The 19,772-nt window shown below is 30.5% G+C and overlaps 1 protein-coding gene across 14 annotated transcripts in view; it reads left to right on the forward strand.

The window, feature by feature from the left end:
* The first annotated feature begins 336 nt into the window (after nucleotides 1-336).
* Nucleotides 337-19,772, forward strand: part of LOC111712622 (rho GTPase-activating protein 190) — a 55,644-nt gene continuing 36,208 nt past the window's right edge. For 6 of the 14 annotated variants that reach the window (XM_023487284.1, XM_023487286.1, XM_023487285.1 and 3 more), the window contains exons 1-16: nucleotides 337-426; nucleotides 2,031-2,434; nucleotides 6,256-6,311; nucleotides 6,768-6,850; nucleotides 7,714-7,771; nucleotides 8,124-8,219; nucleotides 9,040-9,105; nucleotides 9,537-9,615; nucleotides 10,518-10,594; nucleotides 11,763-11,843; nucleotides 12,119-12,203; nucleotides 14,223-14,297; nucleotides 14,828-14,936; nucleotides 15,729-15,930; nucleotides 17,235-17,278; nucleotides 18,508-18,585. In XM_023487284.1, the coding sequence (XP_023343052.1) occupies nucleotides 2,356-2,434; nucleotides 6,256-6,311; nucleotides 6,768-6,850; nucleotides 7,714-7,771; nucleotides 8,124-8,219; nucleotides 9,040-9,105; nucleotides 9,537-9,615; nucleotides 10,518-10,594; nucleotides 11,763-11,843; nucleotides 12,119-12,203; nucleotides 14,223-14,297; nucleotides 14,828-14,936; nucleotides 15,729-15,930; nucleotides 17,235-17,278; nucleotides 18,508-18,585 (1,268 nt within the window). In that variant the 5' untranslated portion in view covers nucleotides 337-426; nucleotides 2,031-2,355. Of the gene's footprint in view, nucleotides 427-2,030; nucleotides 2,435-5,395; nucleotides 5,570-6,255; nucleotides 6,312-6,767; nucleotides 6,851-7,713; nucleotides 7,772-8,123; nucleotides 8,220-9,039; nucleotides 9,106-9,536; nucleotides 9,616-10,517; nucleotides 10,595-11,762; nucleotides 11,844-12,118; nucleotides 12,204-14,222; nucleotides 14,298-14,827; nucleotides 14,937-15,728; nucleotides 15,931-17,234; nucleotides 17,279-18,507; nucleotides 18,586-19,772 lie in introns of those variants that run through there. The other 8 variants (XM_023487291.1, XM_023487294.1, XM_023487295.1 and 5 more) reach the window with 3 other exon arrangements.

The raw sequence follows: 19,772 nt of genomic DNA on the forward strand, positions 1-19,772 counted from the left end.
AGTGGAGGGTGGGGGGGTTGGAGTGTGGTTAAGGTAAGGAGGGGAGGTTGAGATGGATTTAGAAATTGGTTAACCTCTTGTTTTTTGCTCTTTGGTTTGTGTACTTCTACGTGTGTATTCTGGTATTTTGATATTTTCTGGGTTTTTTGTCTTTTAAAATATTTTTTGGCTTTTTAATAGTTTCTGATTTTCTGGTATTTTGATATTATCTGGTATTTTAAAATTTTTATATTTTCTTGTTTTTTTGGTATTTCTAATTTTGATATTTTCTGGTATTTTGATATTATCTGGTGTCCTACTAAATATTCAAGAATCAATACAAATCTAACTTTTCAAGTTTTCTAATTTTAACTAGTTTCAGATTATTAAAATGAAATGAAAAGAGGAAAATACTAGGAATAAGTGAGAATCTACTAGCTCTGAGAGGTAAGAATTAAAGATATTATTAAAGGGAATGCAAGCGCAATTTTAAGTGACCTTAAAAAATGATGTTAACGCCCGATCCACATTGGTTCCCTTAAAAACATTGTCTGATCAAGTATGAATAAGGCATCAATGTTAATAATTTTTAAAAATGATTATTTTTAATTGTTTTTTTTTTAAAGTGAGTTGCGCATTTCTACCGCAGGATACATAGAAATTAATTTAGCATTGTTCAACATAGAAAAACGACAAAGGGAGGGAGGGGTCTTACAGATCTTGTTTTTTATTGAAAACCAAAAAAATCCATTTTTTTACTGATTTGAAATGCATTTTTAAATTGCGTAGCAGAGTTTTAATGTCTTGAAAAATAATTTATGAAGAGAAATGAGCTACAAACTAATATAAACTGCACGAAGGATTAAGGTCGTGTACGTTTTTCATCATAACTTCTTTAATTAAAGAGGTATTAAGAGAATTTAAATTGTTTTGAATTGCTCATATGTAACCAAATAAATTTACTTTTCTCTACTTGTGCGTAAAATAAAGACTAAAGGAGCAACGAGATCACAAAGTCATACAGAATTGTCAATTTAATTTGACCTTATCTTCTTGGTTAGTTTGCAGTGCGTCGCGACCCTCAAGTACAAATGACACAGATTTGGGGATTCCTGTGGATTTTCCGTATTTGACACCACATAATTATCTCAGGAATATCGTTAAACTAAACTTTCGAGTTTCGTTTATGAGGTCTATTATTTTTATAGTTTAAAAAAAAAATATAAAAAAATTTAAAGTTAATATTGATAAATGATTCTATTTAGCAAAAAGTTAAAATCTACAAAACTGCCCAAACTTATTTATGGAACCTGAGTTCTGTTGCTGAGTTTCGATAACAAAGCCCTTAAGTTTTGGGCTCTGCTGCAGTAGTGTATGTTTTAAAGTGGATAAAACTAAATCAATCAATCATATAGAACTTTAGTCTAACTTGGAACGGGAAGGATCATTGCATTTCATATAGTTCTTGTAAGCTGTAAAATAAGGGGGGGGGGGACACATGAACAGTTAACCACCCCTCCTTACGGCCATTGAGGGGAGGAGCGCGGGGGGGGGGTATACTAAGTTACTTTTACAAAAAAAAACTATTACTTACAAAATAAACAAAAATAAATTTATTTTAGGTCAATTAAAATTAAGCAATTGTTTTTGGTTAATAAGCACTTTTAAAAATTTAGGTCATTTTATTTTATTATATTTTTGACAGTACTTCCTGTTCCATTCTATGAAAGGAGTAAAATTGAAGAGGAGAATTGATAAAAGGTCTAGATTGGAAGATTGTATTGTATTGTTGATAAAAGGGTATAGAAGCAAGTATCAAGGAATTATTTATTATTAGTGTACACTCTGTAGACTGCTCACTGCACAGTGTAATAGATGATCTATTATATAAGTTAGGAATATTGCCGGAAAGGGCTTATATTATTAGGACTAGGACTCGACCTTGGAGTAGGACACTAGCACTAGAACTGCTTGATAGTAGGACCATAGGACTGGAACTAGGACTAGAACTACATATTTCTAATTTTAAAAAGTAATTCAATTTTTTTCAGAGAGAAGTACAGCAACAGAAAAAGCTAAAGAAAAACACTTTCTTGATTTTATTATGCAGGAAAAGGAGTTTTAACCTTCTATTATTCAAAAGAACCACTTTATGAAAAAGAATGAAGTAAAACAGCCCTGAAGTGAAAAAGTAAGATGTGAATGTGAAATTGTTTTCTGAAATATGATCGAATTCAAAGATTTAACCGATTCCACCGGTTTGGCCGAGACTAAAGGCTTAACCGATTCCAAGGAATTATTCGAAACAGGAGACTCGATAACATAAACAGCAGGAAACAGGAAATACAAGAAAAACAGGAGAAGCAGGAATTAAGAATGGAGGGGGGTAAATCTAAACTGGAGTCCTGGAGTGCTACCCTTGGAGCCGGAGGAAGGGGAGTTATGAGAGCAGCAGGTACAGTTTACTCATAGTTACTCCCGCCGTTTACCCGCACTTGGTCTTAAATTACGATTTTAGCTATTCTTGTCTATGAAAGTCGACCCAATCAAATTAGAATCTCAAAGCAATATAAAAACATTTAGTTGGTTCCCCCAGACATACATACAAACAAACAAATAGAGATTATTACAGAGAAAATTTTACAAAACATTTCCCCTTTATGTTTCTCATGTGTTTCTATGTGAAGAACCAGAGAAAATTTTACAATACATTTCCCCTTTATGTTTCTCATGTGTTTCTATGTGAAGATCAGAGAAAATTTTACAATACATTTTCCCCTTTATGTTTCTCATGTGCTTCTATGTGAAGATCAGAGAAAATTTTACAAAACATTTTCCCCTTCATGTTTCTCATGTGCTTCTATGTGAAGATCAGAGAAAATTTTACTAAACATTTTCCCCTTTATGTTTCTCATGTTTTTCTATGTGAAGATCAGAGAAAATTTTACAATACATTTTCCCCTTTATGTTTTTCATGTGTTTCTATGTGAAGATCAGAGAAAATACTTACTTCAACTCTTAAGTTTGTAAAAACTGGAAGACAATAGGAATGCGGAACTTTTCTGTTTTTGTTTGTGTGAAGGGGGGGTGTGTGTGGTTGGAATTCGTAAAGGGGGGGGGGTTCTTAAGAGTGTGTGTGTGTGTCCATATAGGGCTCGACATATACTCCACATAGATTCAGACTGCTATGACTGCTATCAATTTTTAAGACTGTCTCAATTTTGAATCGTCACCACGTGTTGGACCTTGATTTTACCTAAATAACTATATCTTAATATTTTTTAACCATAAAATGCTTGGTTTTTGCTTTAGCTATTGGCAAAATTCTCATCCATTTTTGCACAAGGTCTTGCAACCTTTAAACCACTGTGTAACTTGGATACATATTGGATTATCTCCAAGATTTAACTCCAAAAAACCTAGCTACACCAATCTCAACAAACCTTATATTTTTTGCATTAAAGTTTTTTATATTTTCATTTATTAATTCTGAGTGATTCAATGTTTTAAAATGTTTTTAAACATCCCGAAAATCAAATCCCAATTTATATCTTTGCACAATTCGATATGATGTGGGACACCCTTTACCTTTTAGTTAATTGTAAATTTTATTACAATCCCATTTTTATTTTTTTTCTTATAAAAGCCGGCCTCGTAAAAGCCTAAACCATGGAATTAAAAAGTAAATATAAATAATACCAACAAATATTAATTTAGACATTAAAGTTTCAGTTTTGGAGCAATATTTGTTATCATGCTATATGATTTATTAAGTAAAATTCGACATTTACTTGATAATGATTATTTAATATCATAATAAAAGGATACAGTATCAATAATGTTATACTATTTGATTACTATTGATATTATGTAATATTATTATTATCATTATTATTATTATTATTATTATTATTGTTATTATAATTATTATTATTATTATTATTATTATTATTATTATTATTATTATTATTATTATTATTATTATTATTATTATTATTATTATTATTATTATTATTATTATTATTATTATTATTATTATTATTATTATTATTATTATTATTATTATTATTATTATTATTATTATTATTATTATTATTATTATTATTATTATTATTATTATTATTATTATTATTATTATTATTATTATTATTATTATTATTATTATTATTATTATTATTATTATTATTATTATTATTATTATTATTATTATTATTATTATTATTATTATTATTATTATTATTATTATTATTATTATTATTATTATTATTATNCTATCTATCTATCTATCTATCTATCTATCTATCTATCTATCTATCTATCTATCTATCTATCTATCTATCTATCTATCTATCTATCTAATCTGTTGAACCTATGAAATTACTAATGCTTGGAGAGTTAAACCTCTATTGTTCCTGATTTTCCAATTTTCTAAATCTTATTGTTAATAGTTATTTAACAAGGACAAAAATATACAGGGTTAACCTGTAACGTAATCGATGAGACTTGATAACGGCCTAAACTCTCTCAATATCACGGTCTGAAGGTTGAATACGTCTTTTGCTTTGTCGTAAATGACTTTTATTTGAAATGAGAAATTAATAAACTAAAAATTATTACGAAGGTGCACTTTTCTCTATAACAAAAGATTTCACTATGATAGAAACAAGAATGCAAATGCATGTAAGGAGCTTTTAAGGGGAGGGGTAGGGGGGGGGAAGGTTAAATACAGACCCTCAATTAGATGAGAATTTTGTAAGGGGGTGCACAAAGTTTTAATGTTGAAATTAGATGATAGAGATAGATCATGCAAGAAGGGGGGACAAATGCGACTTTTTTTTGTAGATCAGAAAACCTCGGAGAAGGTTAAAATTAATGAATCAAGATACATGATCATAAGTTTTACTCTGACCCGAATCTATATAATCTTAAATCGTAAAATAGGTCTGATATGGTTCAGTNTGAGAAAAGAAGGTTGTAATGAGCTCATTAATTACAAGGATGCATACAAAAACGAATGAATACTTTTAAAATGGAAAATAACTGTATAACCCCCTCCCTCCCTCCCTCCCTCTATATTTAAAGGTGCAGTTTACATTTATATGATATTTTGAATATAAAAAAAACTTGAGAGAAACTTAAAATAATTAAAAAATGTAATTTATTTGAACAATAATATATTTTTGATTCAAATTTAATTAAAATAAATATTTCTTATGAAACTTTCATAAACACTGGTATTAGTGTTAAGAGTGGTATAATTGAGCTGTTTTAGCAAATACCACTCTTATACAACCCTTCTTAAGAGTCATCTTTCTAGAAAGACTAGAACCGACCTTTGATTGCGTACGTTTTCTTTGACCTTGAGTGTAATGTGTACATTCAGAAATTGCACAGTACAGATGTACACTTTGTACTTGGAAGTATTGCGGCATTTGCGATAATTAATTCAAAAATTTCCCGAATTTGAAATTTCCACTTACAAAAATAGAAGGCAAGGCAATGCTTGTAATTACCACGACTGTATGAAAAAGTGTAAAAATGGCAAAACTTGTTGAGGATGACTTTTTCCTATTTTCATCTGAAAAGCAAGGTTTGATTTAATTACCATTTTTTAAATATATTATATTCAACAAACTGCGTTCATCATTGTTTTTTTTTTTTAATCTAAATAATGTAAGCTCTGTGGAACTGTCCTTTAGAGAAGGCTTTTGGGGTCTGTCCTAGTATACGATTTTTGGACCCCCATTTAATCTTAAATATTTTTTTAACTGACAATAATTATATTACGTCTATAATGGACGATACAAGAAACTTTTTTGTAAAGATTAGATTTTACTTATTAATTCTAAAACTGATATTCCTGGAAGCAGAAACATGTTAATCCGTGGAGGAGAGATTATAGTTTTTTTAATTAAATATTTAAAGTAATAACTAATAATAATAATCTCTTTTGCTGTTAACATGTTGTATTTATTATTCTTTTAAAAGAGACTGTTTTGCGAAATGTCAAGTGACCTTCAATTTGAAAAATGCCACTTTCAATGCACAATAGTATTCTTTTAACTTGAGAAAGACATTGTCGCTTAAACCGTTGAAGCATAAATCCTGTGTTCATTTTGTAGGGAAATCATACTGAGAAGGATATCGCATTTATCCTTGGGCCATACAAAGGTTTCAAGTGAATCGTACATGCCACTCTAAAGATACTCTTGAAATAACATCTTTAATAACACTAAAGAAATATAAATATATGATTGTATTTCTGTGTTTATTCAGGAGGCCTTACATTGAGAAGAGGGGAAACCTCTGTCAATCCAACTTCTTCTAAGATGGTAGGTTTCATAATATTATATAGATAGTAGTGATTTCGTTATACTTAAAAATTATCAAATTATAAGTGAATTATAAAAGAAAATTAGTCAATTTCATTGTGACCCCCCCCCCCCCCGGATCCGGGTGCAACCATGCTATTGAAGCTGAGGGGGGGGGGGCCTTATAAATTCACAGATTATAACAAAAACATTTTTTTTACTTAAAGTAAGTGTTGGTGTTTTTTTCCATCAAAATTCCCTAGGATTGGAGCAGTTCTAAATAAAACCAAACAAAATCTAAAATTTTAAGTTTCTGCACATGGCAAATATCTTAATACAAACTTTTCGAAGATTCTATTTTTTATAACCAATTGGAACTTAATTTGCTTGTATTTATGTAAAAATATATTTTTTTGTGTTAGAATTGCTACTTTTAAAGATTTTAAAATTTAAGCTTATTTAAATTTAAATTTCTAGGTGACGATATCGGTGGTTGGATTATCAGGAGGAGAAAAGGACAAGGGTTCAATGGGTGTAGGCAAATCTTGTCTCTGTAACAGGTAACGCCCCTCTCCCACCATCCTTAAGGGACTGTTTTCGTTATTATAAGCGAGTCTAAATTTAAAGGGGGTATGCTTCATTCACAACAGTACCCTTGAAACCTTTATACTGATCCAAAATTTAAAAGAAAACGTAATTTTTCTGGCTTTTAAAGGGTTTAACTCTGTAGATTTGTCCATTTTTTCTGAAGCAAGATATGTTCAATTCACTTTGCAGAGAAACCACAATTAAAAGTTATAGTTTTCAAAAAAAGTAGATAACTAACTAATATTTTGATCAGACAAAGCTTTTAATGGTACGGTTGGAAATCGGACATATCTCTTTTAATGGAGAGATCACAATTTACGTCTAGATTTCTTTACAGGGAGCGTCAAAAAAAAATTAAAGGATTAAATATCACCTTATCTAAATGAAATTTAATTTGTTGAAAAAAAATTTTATAAAAAATCTTTTTCCTACCCTTCTTAAATCTCCTTCCTTTCCCTTTAATTCCCTCATCTTTTTCCTCGTCCTAAACCCTCATTCCCCCCCTTCTCCCAATCTAATCTTTTATTTTTCTCCTTTCTGTGTACCCTACCCTGCCTTCTTTTTTCCAACTTTTTAAAAAAATAAATATTTAAATTTTGTCGTGGCAAACAAAACCGATTTCTTGCACGCAACATTTGTTTTTCGCATCGCTGGTTTTGTCAGCGCAAATTTGAGTTTTACAATATTGAAATCTAGTATTATTGGGTTGCATTAGTGGATTGTATGATTTTAGATAGCTAATTTTTAAAGGATTGATTGATTGATAAATTGATTGATTGGTTGATAAATTGTTTGATTGGTTGATAAATTGATTAATTTACTATTGATTGTGAAGGTTTGTTGCCCCGTTAGCAGACGATTACCATATTGATCATATCTCCGTTCTAAGTCAGGTATTCTATCTTTCTATCGTTCTATCTATATTTAAGGATCATATCTGTAACGTTCCACAAAATGAATTAAACGTCAACGATAAAACGTCGTCTATTTCTTCTCTGCATGAATTCAGAAGTTTTATTTTTTTCCTTATATCATAAGATTTGATTTTAAAAATGGAACTACTGTTTCTTTCATATTAATACATAGATTTTGTGCCAGTTTTATGTCGTCTTTGAAGTCTGAAGAATCGCCGTTTTTTGCCAACCCGGCCCTGTATCAAAATTCTTACAATCTATAATTGTTTTCTTAGCTTATTTTTTAGGATCATTTATTTCTAGTCTGATTTCTAGAAATATTTATTTTTAGTCTGATTTTTCTGGTCGAGTTGTGAATAATGATCACTTCCTATACTGGGGAGAGATGTACAAGACGAGCGAAGACGGGGTAGATTTTAATATTCAGGTTAGTAATAGCAAAGTATTAAAGAGACTGTAATTAATTATGTTGTAGAATAGAATTGTAAATATATTAATACTTCTTTTTACCCGAATCTCTCAAAATCATTAAACAATGATGATATTTCTATTGATTGCATTAGATTTCTTTCTAATTTATGTAAAAATGACCTTAACACAGTTCTTGGCAGAAATTTATTTTCTAATGCAAATGATTGTTCTTTAAATCCTTCGGATCTTAGTAAAATGTTAGTTAAGAAACAAATAAAATATTTTGATGTCCCATTGGAACATCAAATAATTTATATGTTGAAGGATTCGATGATTACGTAATAACCGAAATGATAAATATGTTATGTAACTAATGAGTAATGATCAATGTTGTCTATTTGTGCATAATTGTGCATAATTTTGCATATTTTTCTTTTTTCTTTTGGAAACCTGTATTTTCAAAAATTTATTTAAACAAATTTAAACTACACCATTTATATATGTATATTGTATATATATCTTTGTGTGTGAATAAATCTTTATAATATAATATTAAATACTAGCTTAAGGGCCCGGCGTTGCCCGTGAAAAAAATTTGTAAGAAAAATTTTTGAAATCAAATATTTAAAAAAAAAATTTGAATTTTTTTTCTCGATTTTTTTAGCCTTTTATACCCCCGGTCACCCCTGAGTGTCCACAAAAAACTCAGCCCTATCGGTCCAGCCGTTTGGCCAGCTATACGCACCATGTCTTAGATGTAGTTATAGATAAAATACGATAATAAATGCAAGAATTGCAATCTTCTATATTTTTTAAAATATATTTTTCTTGTCAAGGTGATCGAGCAAACAGAGTTTATTGATGACGCTTCCTTCCAACCATTCAAGGCATCTGGCAAACAGGTATATAGTCTGAAGGGGGGGGGGGTATATATCATATTCTATCATGTATTTTTCTTAATAAATCCTCCAATTCCACCATTTGATTAATGTGAATTGATTAAAAAGGTGTGGTGGCTCTGTTGGTGGGCGGAATGTTGGATGGGCACCCCTTGAGAGAAGAGGATATTCCATCTTCTTTCTTTATTTCTTAATCAATCCTCCAATTTTATATGTTAGATGAATTTCTGTCCAATTTAATTAAAATAAAAATGAAGAGAGGGGTAGGGGGGAGGGGATTATCAATGAAATGAATTAAACTAGAAATTTTTTTATCCTTAAGGAAACTAGCATAATATCTAAAAGGAGATATCTTTATTTCTATAATATATGTATTCAAATTGTCGATGACAAAAATGTTTTTTTTTCTTCAAACGAAACTAGTAATTTTTAAGGAGCCGTATGTTCGACGCTGTGCAAACACAAGACTGATGTCGGCCGAGAAACTGATGTACATTTGTAAAAATCAACTTGGTAATTTTTATCATTTTTACCCTTTAATAGATGGCTTATATATTTAAGAATACGCCCATATTTTTCGATATTTAAAATTTATTTTTGCGTGAATTAAAAAAGACTAGAATAATTTTTTGTTATTTATTTAGATTTAAAAAGTTTGTGTTTTTAAGCTTAGCATTGATCCCATTTACTATAAAAACATCTGCGAATTTTCTATTTTTTGAAATGGCGATTTTTAATGGAGACAGGTCTCTAAACTAGAGTTTAAATGAACAACATTTTAAAATTATTTCTAAAAGATAAAATACCTGAAATCAACTATGAATGATTTGTATGACAGACACGAGTCTAAAATAGGATTTCCAGAATTTTGCAAAATCTGCAATAATATCTGTGCAATAAATAAAATGTACTCAGAAGCTTATCGATCTAACCAATGCTTTGCAGACGGGTACTCCATTTGTATATAAAATAATAGGTTATTGTATACGCAGTAAATATACATCAGACAAATATTTCATATACAAATGAAGTACCCGTCTGCAAAGCATGTATAATCATATGGTAGGGCGAACCGCGTCAGTTATATCCCTTCTATTCCTTACTCCCTGTACTCAACCCATTTGTCTCCTACTCCTTGTGGGAAGTTTAACTGATTTCACTTTGCTCTTTGTCAAATCTGTGAAACTTGACTCATTGGTTAAATATTCAAATTTAATCATTTTAATTTGTTCAAAAGTTACCAGATCAATCCAGAGTCGGGAATTGAAGTAGTTAAACTATCTACGCCTAGTTAAATTACTTCTTTATGCTGCAAATATTAACCAGAGTAGAAGAGGTTAAACTTGCAGTATCTAATTAGTCTACTTTTTAAAAAATGTTCACCGTATTTTTATGTTCAATTTTTTATTTTTCAGGACTAGAACAGGAGTTCACTTTACAACTATTACCAGATGGAAGATCAAATATTGATGGTTTTATTTGTGTATTCGATGTAAGTTTGTTTATTTACGATTAAAGGGACTGAACGCTTATTTTCAAGTGACTCACCATGCAAAGATGTCACTCGATGCCCGATTCTCAAAGTGACCTTGTATCCTGTATCTGATCATTAATGTGGAAGATGTTGTTGTTTTTCTAGGTTCAAATATTCCTTCAGTTAAACCCTAAATATTAATTACATCGAAAGAATTTATGAAATGTCGTCTTGACAATTTTTCAATGGGTTTTATGCAACATTCCATTATTAGAAAGTGAAGAATACGACATTTGATAAATTCTTTCTATATATTTAATATTTAGGGTTCTGTATATACTTGACTTCATTATACTTTAAAGAAACCAACATTTGAATTAATCAGTTTTCAAAATTCTGATCTTTGATATTTATTTCATACTTGATTAGTCAAAGGGGTTAAGGGTTCCGTTGTGAATCTTTGCATTGGGGGGGGGGGGGTCACTTAAAATTACGCTTATAGTTCCTTTAAAGGGAGTGAATGCAAAAAAATGAGAAACAAAATGAATGATTTCCCAAGGTGTTTCTTGTTTTGTCAGAATGTTTTTAGTTTTTAAACTCTTGTGTTCAGATTTAAGATTATTTTGTTCACAACCTTCCCCCTTTTCTTTCTTTTTCTTTCTTTGTTTCTTTCATTCTTTAGATTTTCTTCTTTCCTTGTTTAATTCTCAAGATGAAAAATTTTGGATGAACAAAAATGAAAAATGTTAATTGTGAACTTATAATCTTTTTTTTGATTCTTTTCTGAAAGTATGTTTCAAGTTTTCTAATTTTTGAAAAATGTTTACCACTGAAACCAGTGCTTGGAATCCATTTTATTCATTTTGATGCGGATCTGGGAACCGCCCTGTAAAAAATGGATCCAGATCATGATATTCCCTTAAGATTTACAGACTTTTAAACAGTTTTCAAAAGTCTTCTTTTTTGACTTTTTTATGCTGAAACTTAATGAACAATTCTGAGATTATTAAGCTTTAATAATCGATCATTAGTTGCAGATAATATTTGTGTTGGTGTTGGTATTTTGCCCCTTGGATTCGGATCTGTGGATTTGCAAATTTTTGTAGATCCAGATCCAGGAAGCCACCATATTCCGGATCTAACGGATCCGGATCCTAAACATTGCTTGAAACTAGTTTTTGTTTAGGTAAGCCTTGTCCCTAACCGGACCCTAGAGAGGCAGGTGGAAATGACTGCTCAGATTCTTAACTCCTTGCTCAAAACCAAGGGAAATATATCAGGGTTCAATCAATCAATTAATCAATCAAACAAACCTATATGTTCATCAATATGTCCATATAAAGTTCGGATTAAATAATTATTTAGAATTTTTAAAGTTATTTTATTAAACTATTAAATTGTTTGTTTGCAATAAAAATATGGTAAGGTTAAGGAGCCTGAAAAAAACTTCCCCAACCCCTTAACCGAATCTAAGATGCAAAAATGACTTTTTAGCAAACTTAAAAAAAAACGAAGAAAAATCTGATATTATTTGTTGTATAGAAGCCTATAGTACTCGCAACAACGAAGAATGACGAAGGAAACGATACATTTGTTCGAGAGGCGGAGCGGTTAATTAATAGAAAAGGAACAAATCAATTTATAAACAAAATCAATTGGAAAATAATCTATTACATCCAAAATTTTATGATTTTTTAAACAAATGATATTTTTTTAAATATTTAAAAAATTTATTTAGTAAAACTTTTAATTTATTACTAAATGAATGGCTAATTATTTTACTGGTAATAACGAATTTAATCTTAAATAAAGGTCTATTTATCAATTAATATATGTAATGAATTAATTTATTCAATGAAAATGAAGAACATCATAAGGTATCAACCCAAATATATTTCATATTTAATAAACCCCTACTGCCTGTTTAACCCCCCCCCCCCTGACAATCTGAATGTCCAATAAAACTCAAGGACCAGGAAACATGTTCCAATCTGGGTTTTTACATACTTTTTTCTGTAATTCATCCTGGTTTCATCTTCAGGGGTACATATTTTTCTCCATCCTTCATTCTCCTTCCTTCATCTTTATTTTTCATTTATTCTTTTTTTATTTATTCTTACTCTTCCTTAAAGGGACTGTAGGCATTATTTGTAATAACTCTTTTTATAGAGTAGCATGTCTAATTCACAGCGGTATCCTTAAACCCTTTATTTGATTAATAATGTGAAATATATTGTCGTTTTCCTTGCTTGTTTAATTTGCACAATGTCTCCATTGTTACCGTATCAAGCAATCTGAAATCAATTTTAGAGATTAAATACAATTGAAAATAACCAATTTTTTTTTTAAGAAATCATTCGTGGATCAGACATATCGTGTAAGGGCATCGTTGTAATTCAGACACGCCACATGAAATTACCTCCACTTCTTAGCTTTCTTTATTCCATACCTTTTTAACCTTATTTATTCCATTTTTTAAAATTATTTTTAATCCCATTCCTCTTCATTTTTCAACCATCTAAATTACAAATGCTATTCCTCAATTAACTACACCTCTACTAAGCTTTATTTATTTCATACCTTTTTAACCTTATTTATTCCATTTTCTTTGATATTTGTTTGTCCCAAACCTCTTTATTCCTTTTAATCACTAACTCTATTCATTCATGATTTATTTATTGGAATAATTGAATAAGGAAAAATATTTTTTTAATTTGAATCTAAGCCTAACTTCAGTGATTTTCTTTGGTTTGATCTCGTGGTGCCCCCCATCCTCCCCCCTCCTCTCTTGGGAGTAAACTGTGGGTCCTTCTGTTTAATCTGCATAATCTGCATAATGGTTGATGTTAAACCAGCCCTCGGGGTTCCATCTTCTCTTTTATTCTCTTGTTCACGCCATAATATTAGTCCGCAAATATTTATTGAAAAAAAGTTTATTTGGTTACCAACTTCGCGGGGCAAGGTTTGCGCACCTGAGAATTTTACAACTGCTTTTGGACCTGCAAACTTCATCAAACCAACTCATTTATTACATCACCCTGGCCGATTTGAGTGTTGGCATGTTTGCATGTTAAGTCATTCAACGTAATGACCTCCTTCAACGACTGTAATTTAATTCGGTAGGAATACTGGGAGCAAGAAAGATGTTCATTTCTAGATTGCAATTTTAGTTGCAATTTTTATTAATATTTAGGAATGGATAAAGTATGCTGTTATTGCTAAGAGGTAATTTTCAGTCCATTTTACATTGTAAGTAAAAGTTAAAGATTAGTTGAAAAAATAACCATCTGATCAAAAAGTGATAAGAAATTTAAATATTAATAAAATGAATTATTATTGATTTGGTGTGCAGAATTCCGTGAAATAATCCCAATGTAATATTAATATAAATATTAATAAAATGAATTATTATTGATTTGGTGCGCAGAATTCCGTGGAATAATCCCAATGTAATATTAATATAAATATTAATAAATTGAATTATTATTGATTTGGTGCGCAGAATTCCGTGGAATAATCCCAATGTAATATTAATATAAATATTAAGAATTATTATTGATTTGGTGCGCAGAATTCCGTGGAATAATCCCAATGTAATATTAATATAAATATTAATAAATTGAATTATTATTGATTTGGTGTGCAGAATTCCGTGGAATAATCCCAATGGTGGAGACTTCATCTCACGAGAATATTAATGTCGACAATGCATTTTTCCTGGGTAAGTTCGAATTCCAATTTCTAAGGTGGGAATTAATGAATAATGAATTAAATAGTTGAACTAGGTATGTATAGATGAACTTCTTCCACAACAGTGGCAAGAAAAAAAAGTTTAACTTTCCTGCATACTTAGTTTAACTGCTTCTTTTTTATTATTTCCGAATTCTAAGAAATGTTCTTCTCAAATCGAATTCATCACTACAACTCCATTTTGCGCCTATTTACTATGATCTTTTGCTAGGTTTTTAATTGAATAAATGGAAAAATTGAAACTGAATTTGAAAAAAATCTTTGTTATTTTTTCCTTTTGTTTTGTTTTAAACTGACTAGATCCTAGTGTTCTCAAGCTTCAAAATATATTTTTAACCCATTTACATTCATATACATGAATGTAAGAAACTAATATAATGATTTAATTCTTCAATTTTCTTTTCTTACGGCCATTGAAGACTGAGATAACTACAAAAAGAATCTTTAATAAATAAATGGTTCTCAATCTAATATTTAAATAAGCGAACAATACCTATTTAGTGTCTAGTATGGTAGATAGGACGAGGGGGCGTGTCCGTGTACAGTCCTATAATGAGGCTGGGCGTGCACGCAGAGATATTTTAGAGATGGCACAAGAACAGTTTGCCAGGTAAAATATATTCAGACAAAAGGGAAAAACATCCACAACATTTTGATCAGGATTCACAACATTTGGTATTCGGGATCCGTAGATTTTTAAGGAGCCGGACAGTAAAAACTGTTAATAAAAATTTCGCATTACAAATTTCGCGTTTTAAAAGTAAAACAGTCCCTTTAATGAGGGGCATACGAAAGCATTTTCCTAGGGGGGGCTGACGCGCTCAAAAAAATTGTTTGTGCCCTTGGCAATATTGTGCCCCCCCTGAAAACCCCTTTTTTGAAAAAATATTGATACCTTTTTTAACTATGTAAACTATTTGATCATAAACACAATTCCAAATTACACGTGTTGATACATTATTTATGTAATTTTTCTTAAGTGGACTCATCAGACACTTTCTCTTAATACTGTGGTGTAAGCTTCAAGGGGTGAAAAATAGAAATGGAAATGTTTCTATAAAAATATCTATTTTGATACATATCGATACATATTGTATAATTTTAAATAATGATATCAAAGATATTTTTACACTGAAGACAGTATTGATTAAAGCTTTTTTGATGAAACTTTTTTAGTTATGGGCAAACGTGAGATTTTAAAGTATTTTTAAAATGGGTTCTACCCCTCAGGGGGGGGGGGCGGCCTTCCCCCCTCGTACGCCCATGCCCTTAATTCTCATTTTTATTGTAACGATCCCTGTGTCTGAAAACTATAGTTTTATGATGGAAACTGCAAACTGGTGGGAAAACTTTAAAAAACTTTTCTTGAAAACCCGCCAACATAATATTGATAAACTTTCAGGCTAGTTCGTACAGAAGTGACGGATTATGGAGCTTCATGGACGGTTGTGGCCAAAAAATTAAGTCCTTGTGTCGAATTTCATACATTTGTCGACATTTTTGGTGTTGACGCGGCGCAACGGATATTCCGACGCCATGTGAAAAAGTTAAAAGACACTTACCTGAGTGAGAAAGTGGCGCGATACCTGGATCTTTTACCTGAGGTATACATTTCAATGATACAGTGGTAAAAAAAAATATTGGAATGATCGTCGTCTCCTTTTTCGTTATTTATTATGAATTCAGAATTGTGGCAAAGAATTTTGTATTTTTCTTCACTTAGTTCTTTCTTGAGCTGCGCCCTGATCAGTGAAAACATATCAGATATCTGCAAGTTGTCACAATTTAAATTTACAACATTTTTGTTTTGATTAAAACACAGGATGAATGCAACAACAGTTTTCTAGTGTTCCTATATTTTAATTTTCTTTAAATGACATTCAATATTTTTTAACTTTTCAGATTGTTTGATTTTCTTTAATTTTAATTCTATTCTTCCTCCTCTACACTTTTTCCTTCTTATTAACTTTATGCATTGCTGCTTTGCAGTAAAATGAAATGATTCCAATAGAAATAATGACAGTTTAAAAATAATTATTACCCTTTTTTATCAGAAACATTCCTTTTTTTGCATTATTAAATATCATTTGAAACTAGACGCTCGATTTGTTCTACCTCTGAATTCGTTCAATATTAAACTTGAATAAGAAATAATAAAAAAGAATGAGAATGAGTTTGATATATTGGTAGAAGGACATCCCTAAAACCATGATTGATTGATAGTGAACAAATCCCAACTCATTTTCTTCTCAATATACATTGCCAAACATTTTGGCATCCTCACCAGTTTCCTCCAAATTGTTACCAAATCAAGTTTACCTTTACACATTCGTTTATAAAAAAAGGTCATAATTAGTCAGAGGCCGAATTTAAAGAATTTGAGCGGCGGTTTAAACTTAAGCCGCGGCTTAAATATGGTTTGTTCCACTTAAAATTGTATCAAATGTTTCAAGATTTAAGCCGGCGCTTAATTTAAACCGGGTTTTGACAGATTTAAACCGCGTCTCAAATTCTTTAAATTCCATCTCAGGCCGTTCTTTTGAAAGTGGCAATTGGTGTCGATATTAAACATTGAATTTTTAAAGATTACATATTTATATTATAAAGCATTAATATTCAATGTTTAATTGCATATTTTGATTTGGTTTGAAGTGAAAATGAAAATCCACAAAAATCTCTAAAAATTAACATTTGATTTGGAATTTTGGACACGGAAACATCTTTGAGTAATAATAATTAAGTGATTTAGGGAATTATGTGTATTTTCACATAGGTAAATAATTCCTCTTAGAACATAGCTAACTCTATCTACCGCTCAAAGATGTTCATTGTTCAATGATAAATACTCTGTGTTATGAAAACAACCGTATAAGATTTTAATATTATTTTGATCAATTTCTTTATTTAGGTTCTTCACGAGCTCTTCCCTACCATATCTTCCCTAGGAGAAGAGTAAGTTTTATTTTATTCTTTCTCAACTTTTTTCTCATCGTCTTTTCTGTAGTTAATAATTCTTCTCTTAGTTTAACCAACAAGAAGACTTATATAAAAAGAAATTAAACACTTGACTCAAAGTCAAACATTAATTATCTAATCCGTATATCTAAACATTAATTTTTAATCCGTATATCCAAACATTAATTTTTTAATCCAGATATCTTTGCAACCTTGTGATGTAAACTTTCATTATTTTTCGCAGAATTCATAGTTCCACGACGGAAGTTTGCAAAGATGTAAGAATTAAAAATTCGAGCACACGGATTCAGTTCTTTTTTGTCCGTAATAGTATTTCTTTTGGTTAAGCTCAGCTAAAGAAGAATGATATAATGGTGCGTGGAGTTTTTACTTTTCCATCTTGTCATTTTTTTAACTCTCCAGTAAAACCGGGTAAAAACTAGTTATTTTTTTTGTTCCAAAAAAAATACCTTTAAAATTGTTGCCCAGTTTTTCTCTATGTTTCAGCATATTTTTTTCTTCAGTTTTTTATTATGATTTATTAAAGATAGTTGAAGGTGAAACTCAAAAATGTCCAATTAATAATCAAGTTTGGATTATTCTTTATTAAGTCTGATATTTTTTTTGTCCGATAAATTAAACAATCAAACCCTTCAAGTATCTTTTTTTTCTTTTTTTATTGTATTGCCAAGAAATAATTTTCTACATTTTTTTATGTATGCAAGATAAATGTTCTTTTTTTAACAACACTGTAACTTTTCTTTTTTTTCAAATCTCATATTTTTGTCGTTTCTTTTTTCTCTTTAACTATTTTTTCAAGGCTCGCAGGGTGGCAAAAATTCACTGATTTTTTTCAGAGGGTATATATTTTCTAATTAATTAAAATTTTTATGAAAAAAAATTTAATTTGTTTTAATCCCAATTCCTAAAACTATTTTTTTCTTCATATTTTAAATTTATCGATAACAGCATTTGAAATCTTCGAAAATAAAATTTTTGAGAGAAGAGGGCTGACGAGTTTAACAGAAAATATATGCTCGCTCCTGATCTTGTTCCAGAGGTGTACTCAGGTTTTTGTCAAAGGGGGAGGGGGCTATTTTTCTTTCCAGGGGGGGTGGGGGGCTCGGCACCCGTTGGGGCCTTTGAAACCAAAAGAGCCCCATCCCCTGAGTGCACCCCTGATCATGTTTCCAATGTCACCCTGTGAACGCCTCGTGTTGTTTCAGTGTATCTCATCTGTTTGACTGGAAACCAGCGACCTGCACCCTTTGCAGAAAGCTGGAAAATTCTCAAAATAAACCTTGGTAAGGAGAGAATGGGGGGGGGGGGTTCAAGGGGGAATGTACCAGTTCGAATTCGAAAGAAAGCACCAATATTGGTAGCTGGCAGCCAGGCTGCGAGACTTAGAAAGAGATATGCGGGGGTTCGGATATAATCCGCAAACTCATGGACTTGGATATAGTTTTGCGGGGCTCATGGCGGCCGGCCATCCCCTCCCTTGTTCGTCATCATTTCACAGTTCAAAGGACCGTCAAGTTATCAACGTAATTTTATGGCCATCAATGAATTACAACAATTACACTGACTCATAAAACCAATTGCTTTATAAACGATATATTTGATATAATCGATTTTTAACTTAAAATAAATGCAAGCATTTACTGCTTTTCTTAAACCTGTCTTATCAAATGAAAGCGCTGTAAAAACTCATTTAATTTTTTAGTTTTATTTTTTTATTAAAGGTCCCTTTCAATTATGTTATTTATTCCTCTAGTGGCAAGTATCATAAAATTGCCATGGCCTTTTTGATCTTTAAAACAAATTTTAAAATTAGAATTTATAAAGGGGTGATTATTTTTTTTATCTGCATGGCATGCTCTTAATATCTGTAAATGTATATATGTATATTGTTAACAGTATGAACTGGAATACAGTCGAATGTTGTCGTCTTTATTTCTTATGTTTAAATGTCTCCAGGTATTAAATTTGTAATTTTTACAACTGTCCTATTAGTGGGAAATTATAAACTACAAAATCTTGTGTTTCATTTAAGACAACAAGAAATTCACTGGATCATATTATTTTATAAAATTGTTGTATTCAAACCTTCTGTGACAAAATTTAATTAATTGAAGAGGTTCACACCCTGACTCACCAATTCAAATTCTCATAAATCTTTAACTTTTAACCGGTGATAAAGGATTTGAACTGGCGGTAGTTAGTTCAGCAACTTGGCTCCAATTTATTAAATTCCGTCCCTAATTGAACTATGTAGTAGTATGTTAAATTTGTTTAATTATTTAGCTAACAAAAAAGACAAATAATTTTCACGTTGATTGCTCAAGAATTATGTTTAGAAACGTAATACAGCTAAACCAGGGAAGGCTCGACAAGTCTTGGCAAGCATTAGCTTGAGTTTACTGTGCCAACCTTGTTTAACTTTTTTTAGCTCCGGATTTGTCAATTTAAAAGCATCAAAATGTTTGTTAAA

This window comes from Eurytemora carolleeae, unplaced genomic scaffold (genome assembly GCF_000591075.1).
Source record: "Eurytemora carolleeae unplaced genomic scaffold, Eaff_2.0 scaffold586, whole genome shotgun sequence".
In the NCBI taxonomy this organism is placed as follows: domain Eukaryota; kingdom Metazoa; phylum Arthropoda; class Copepoda; order Calanoida; family Temoridae; genus Eurytemora; species Eurytemora carolleeae.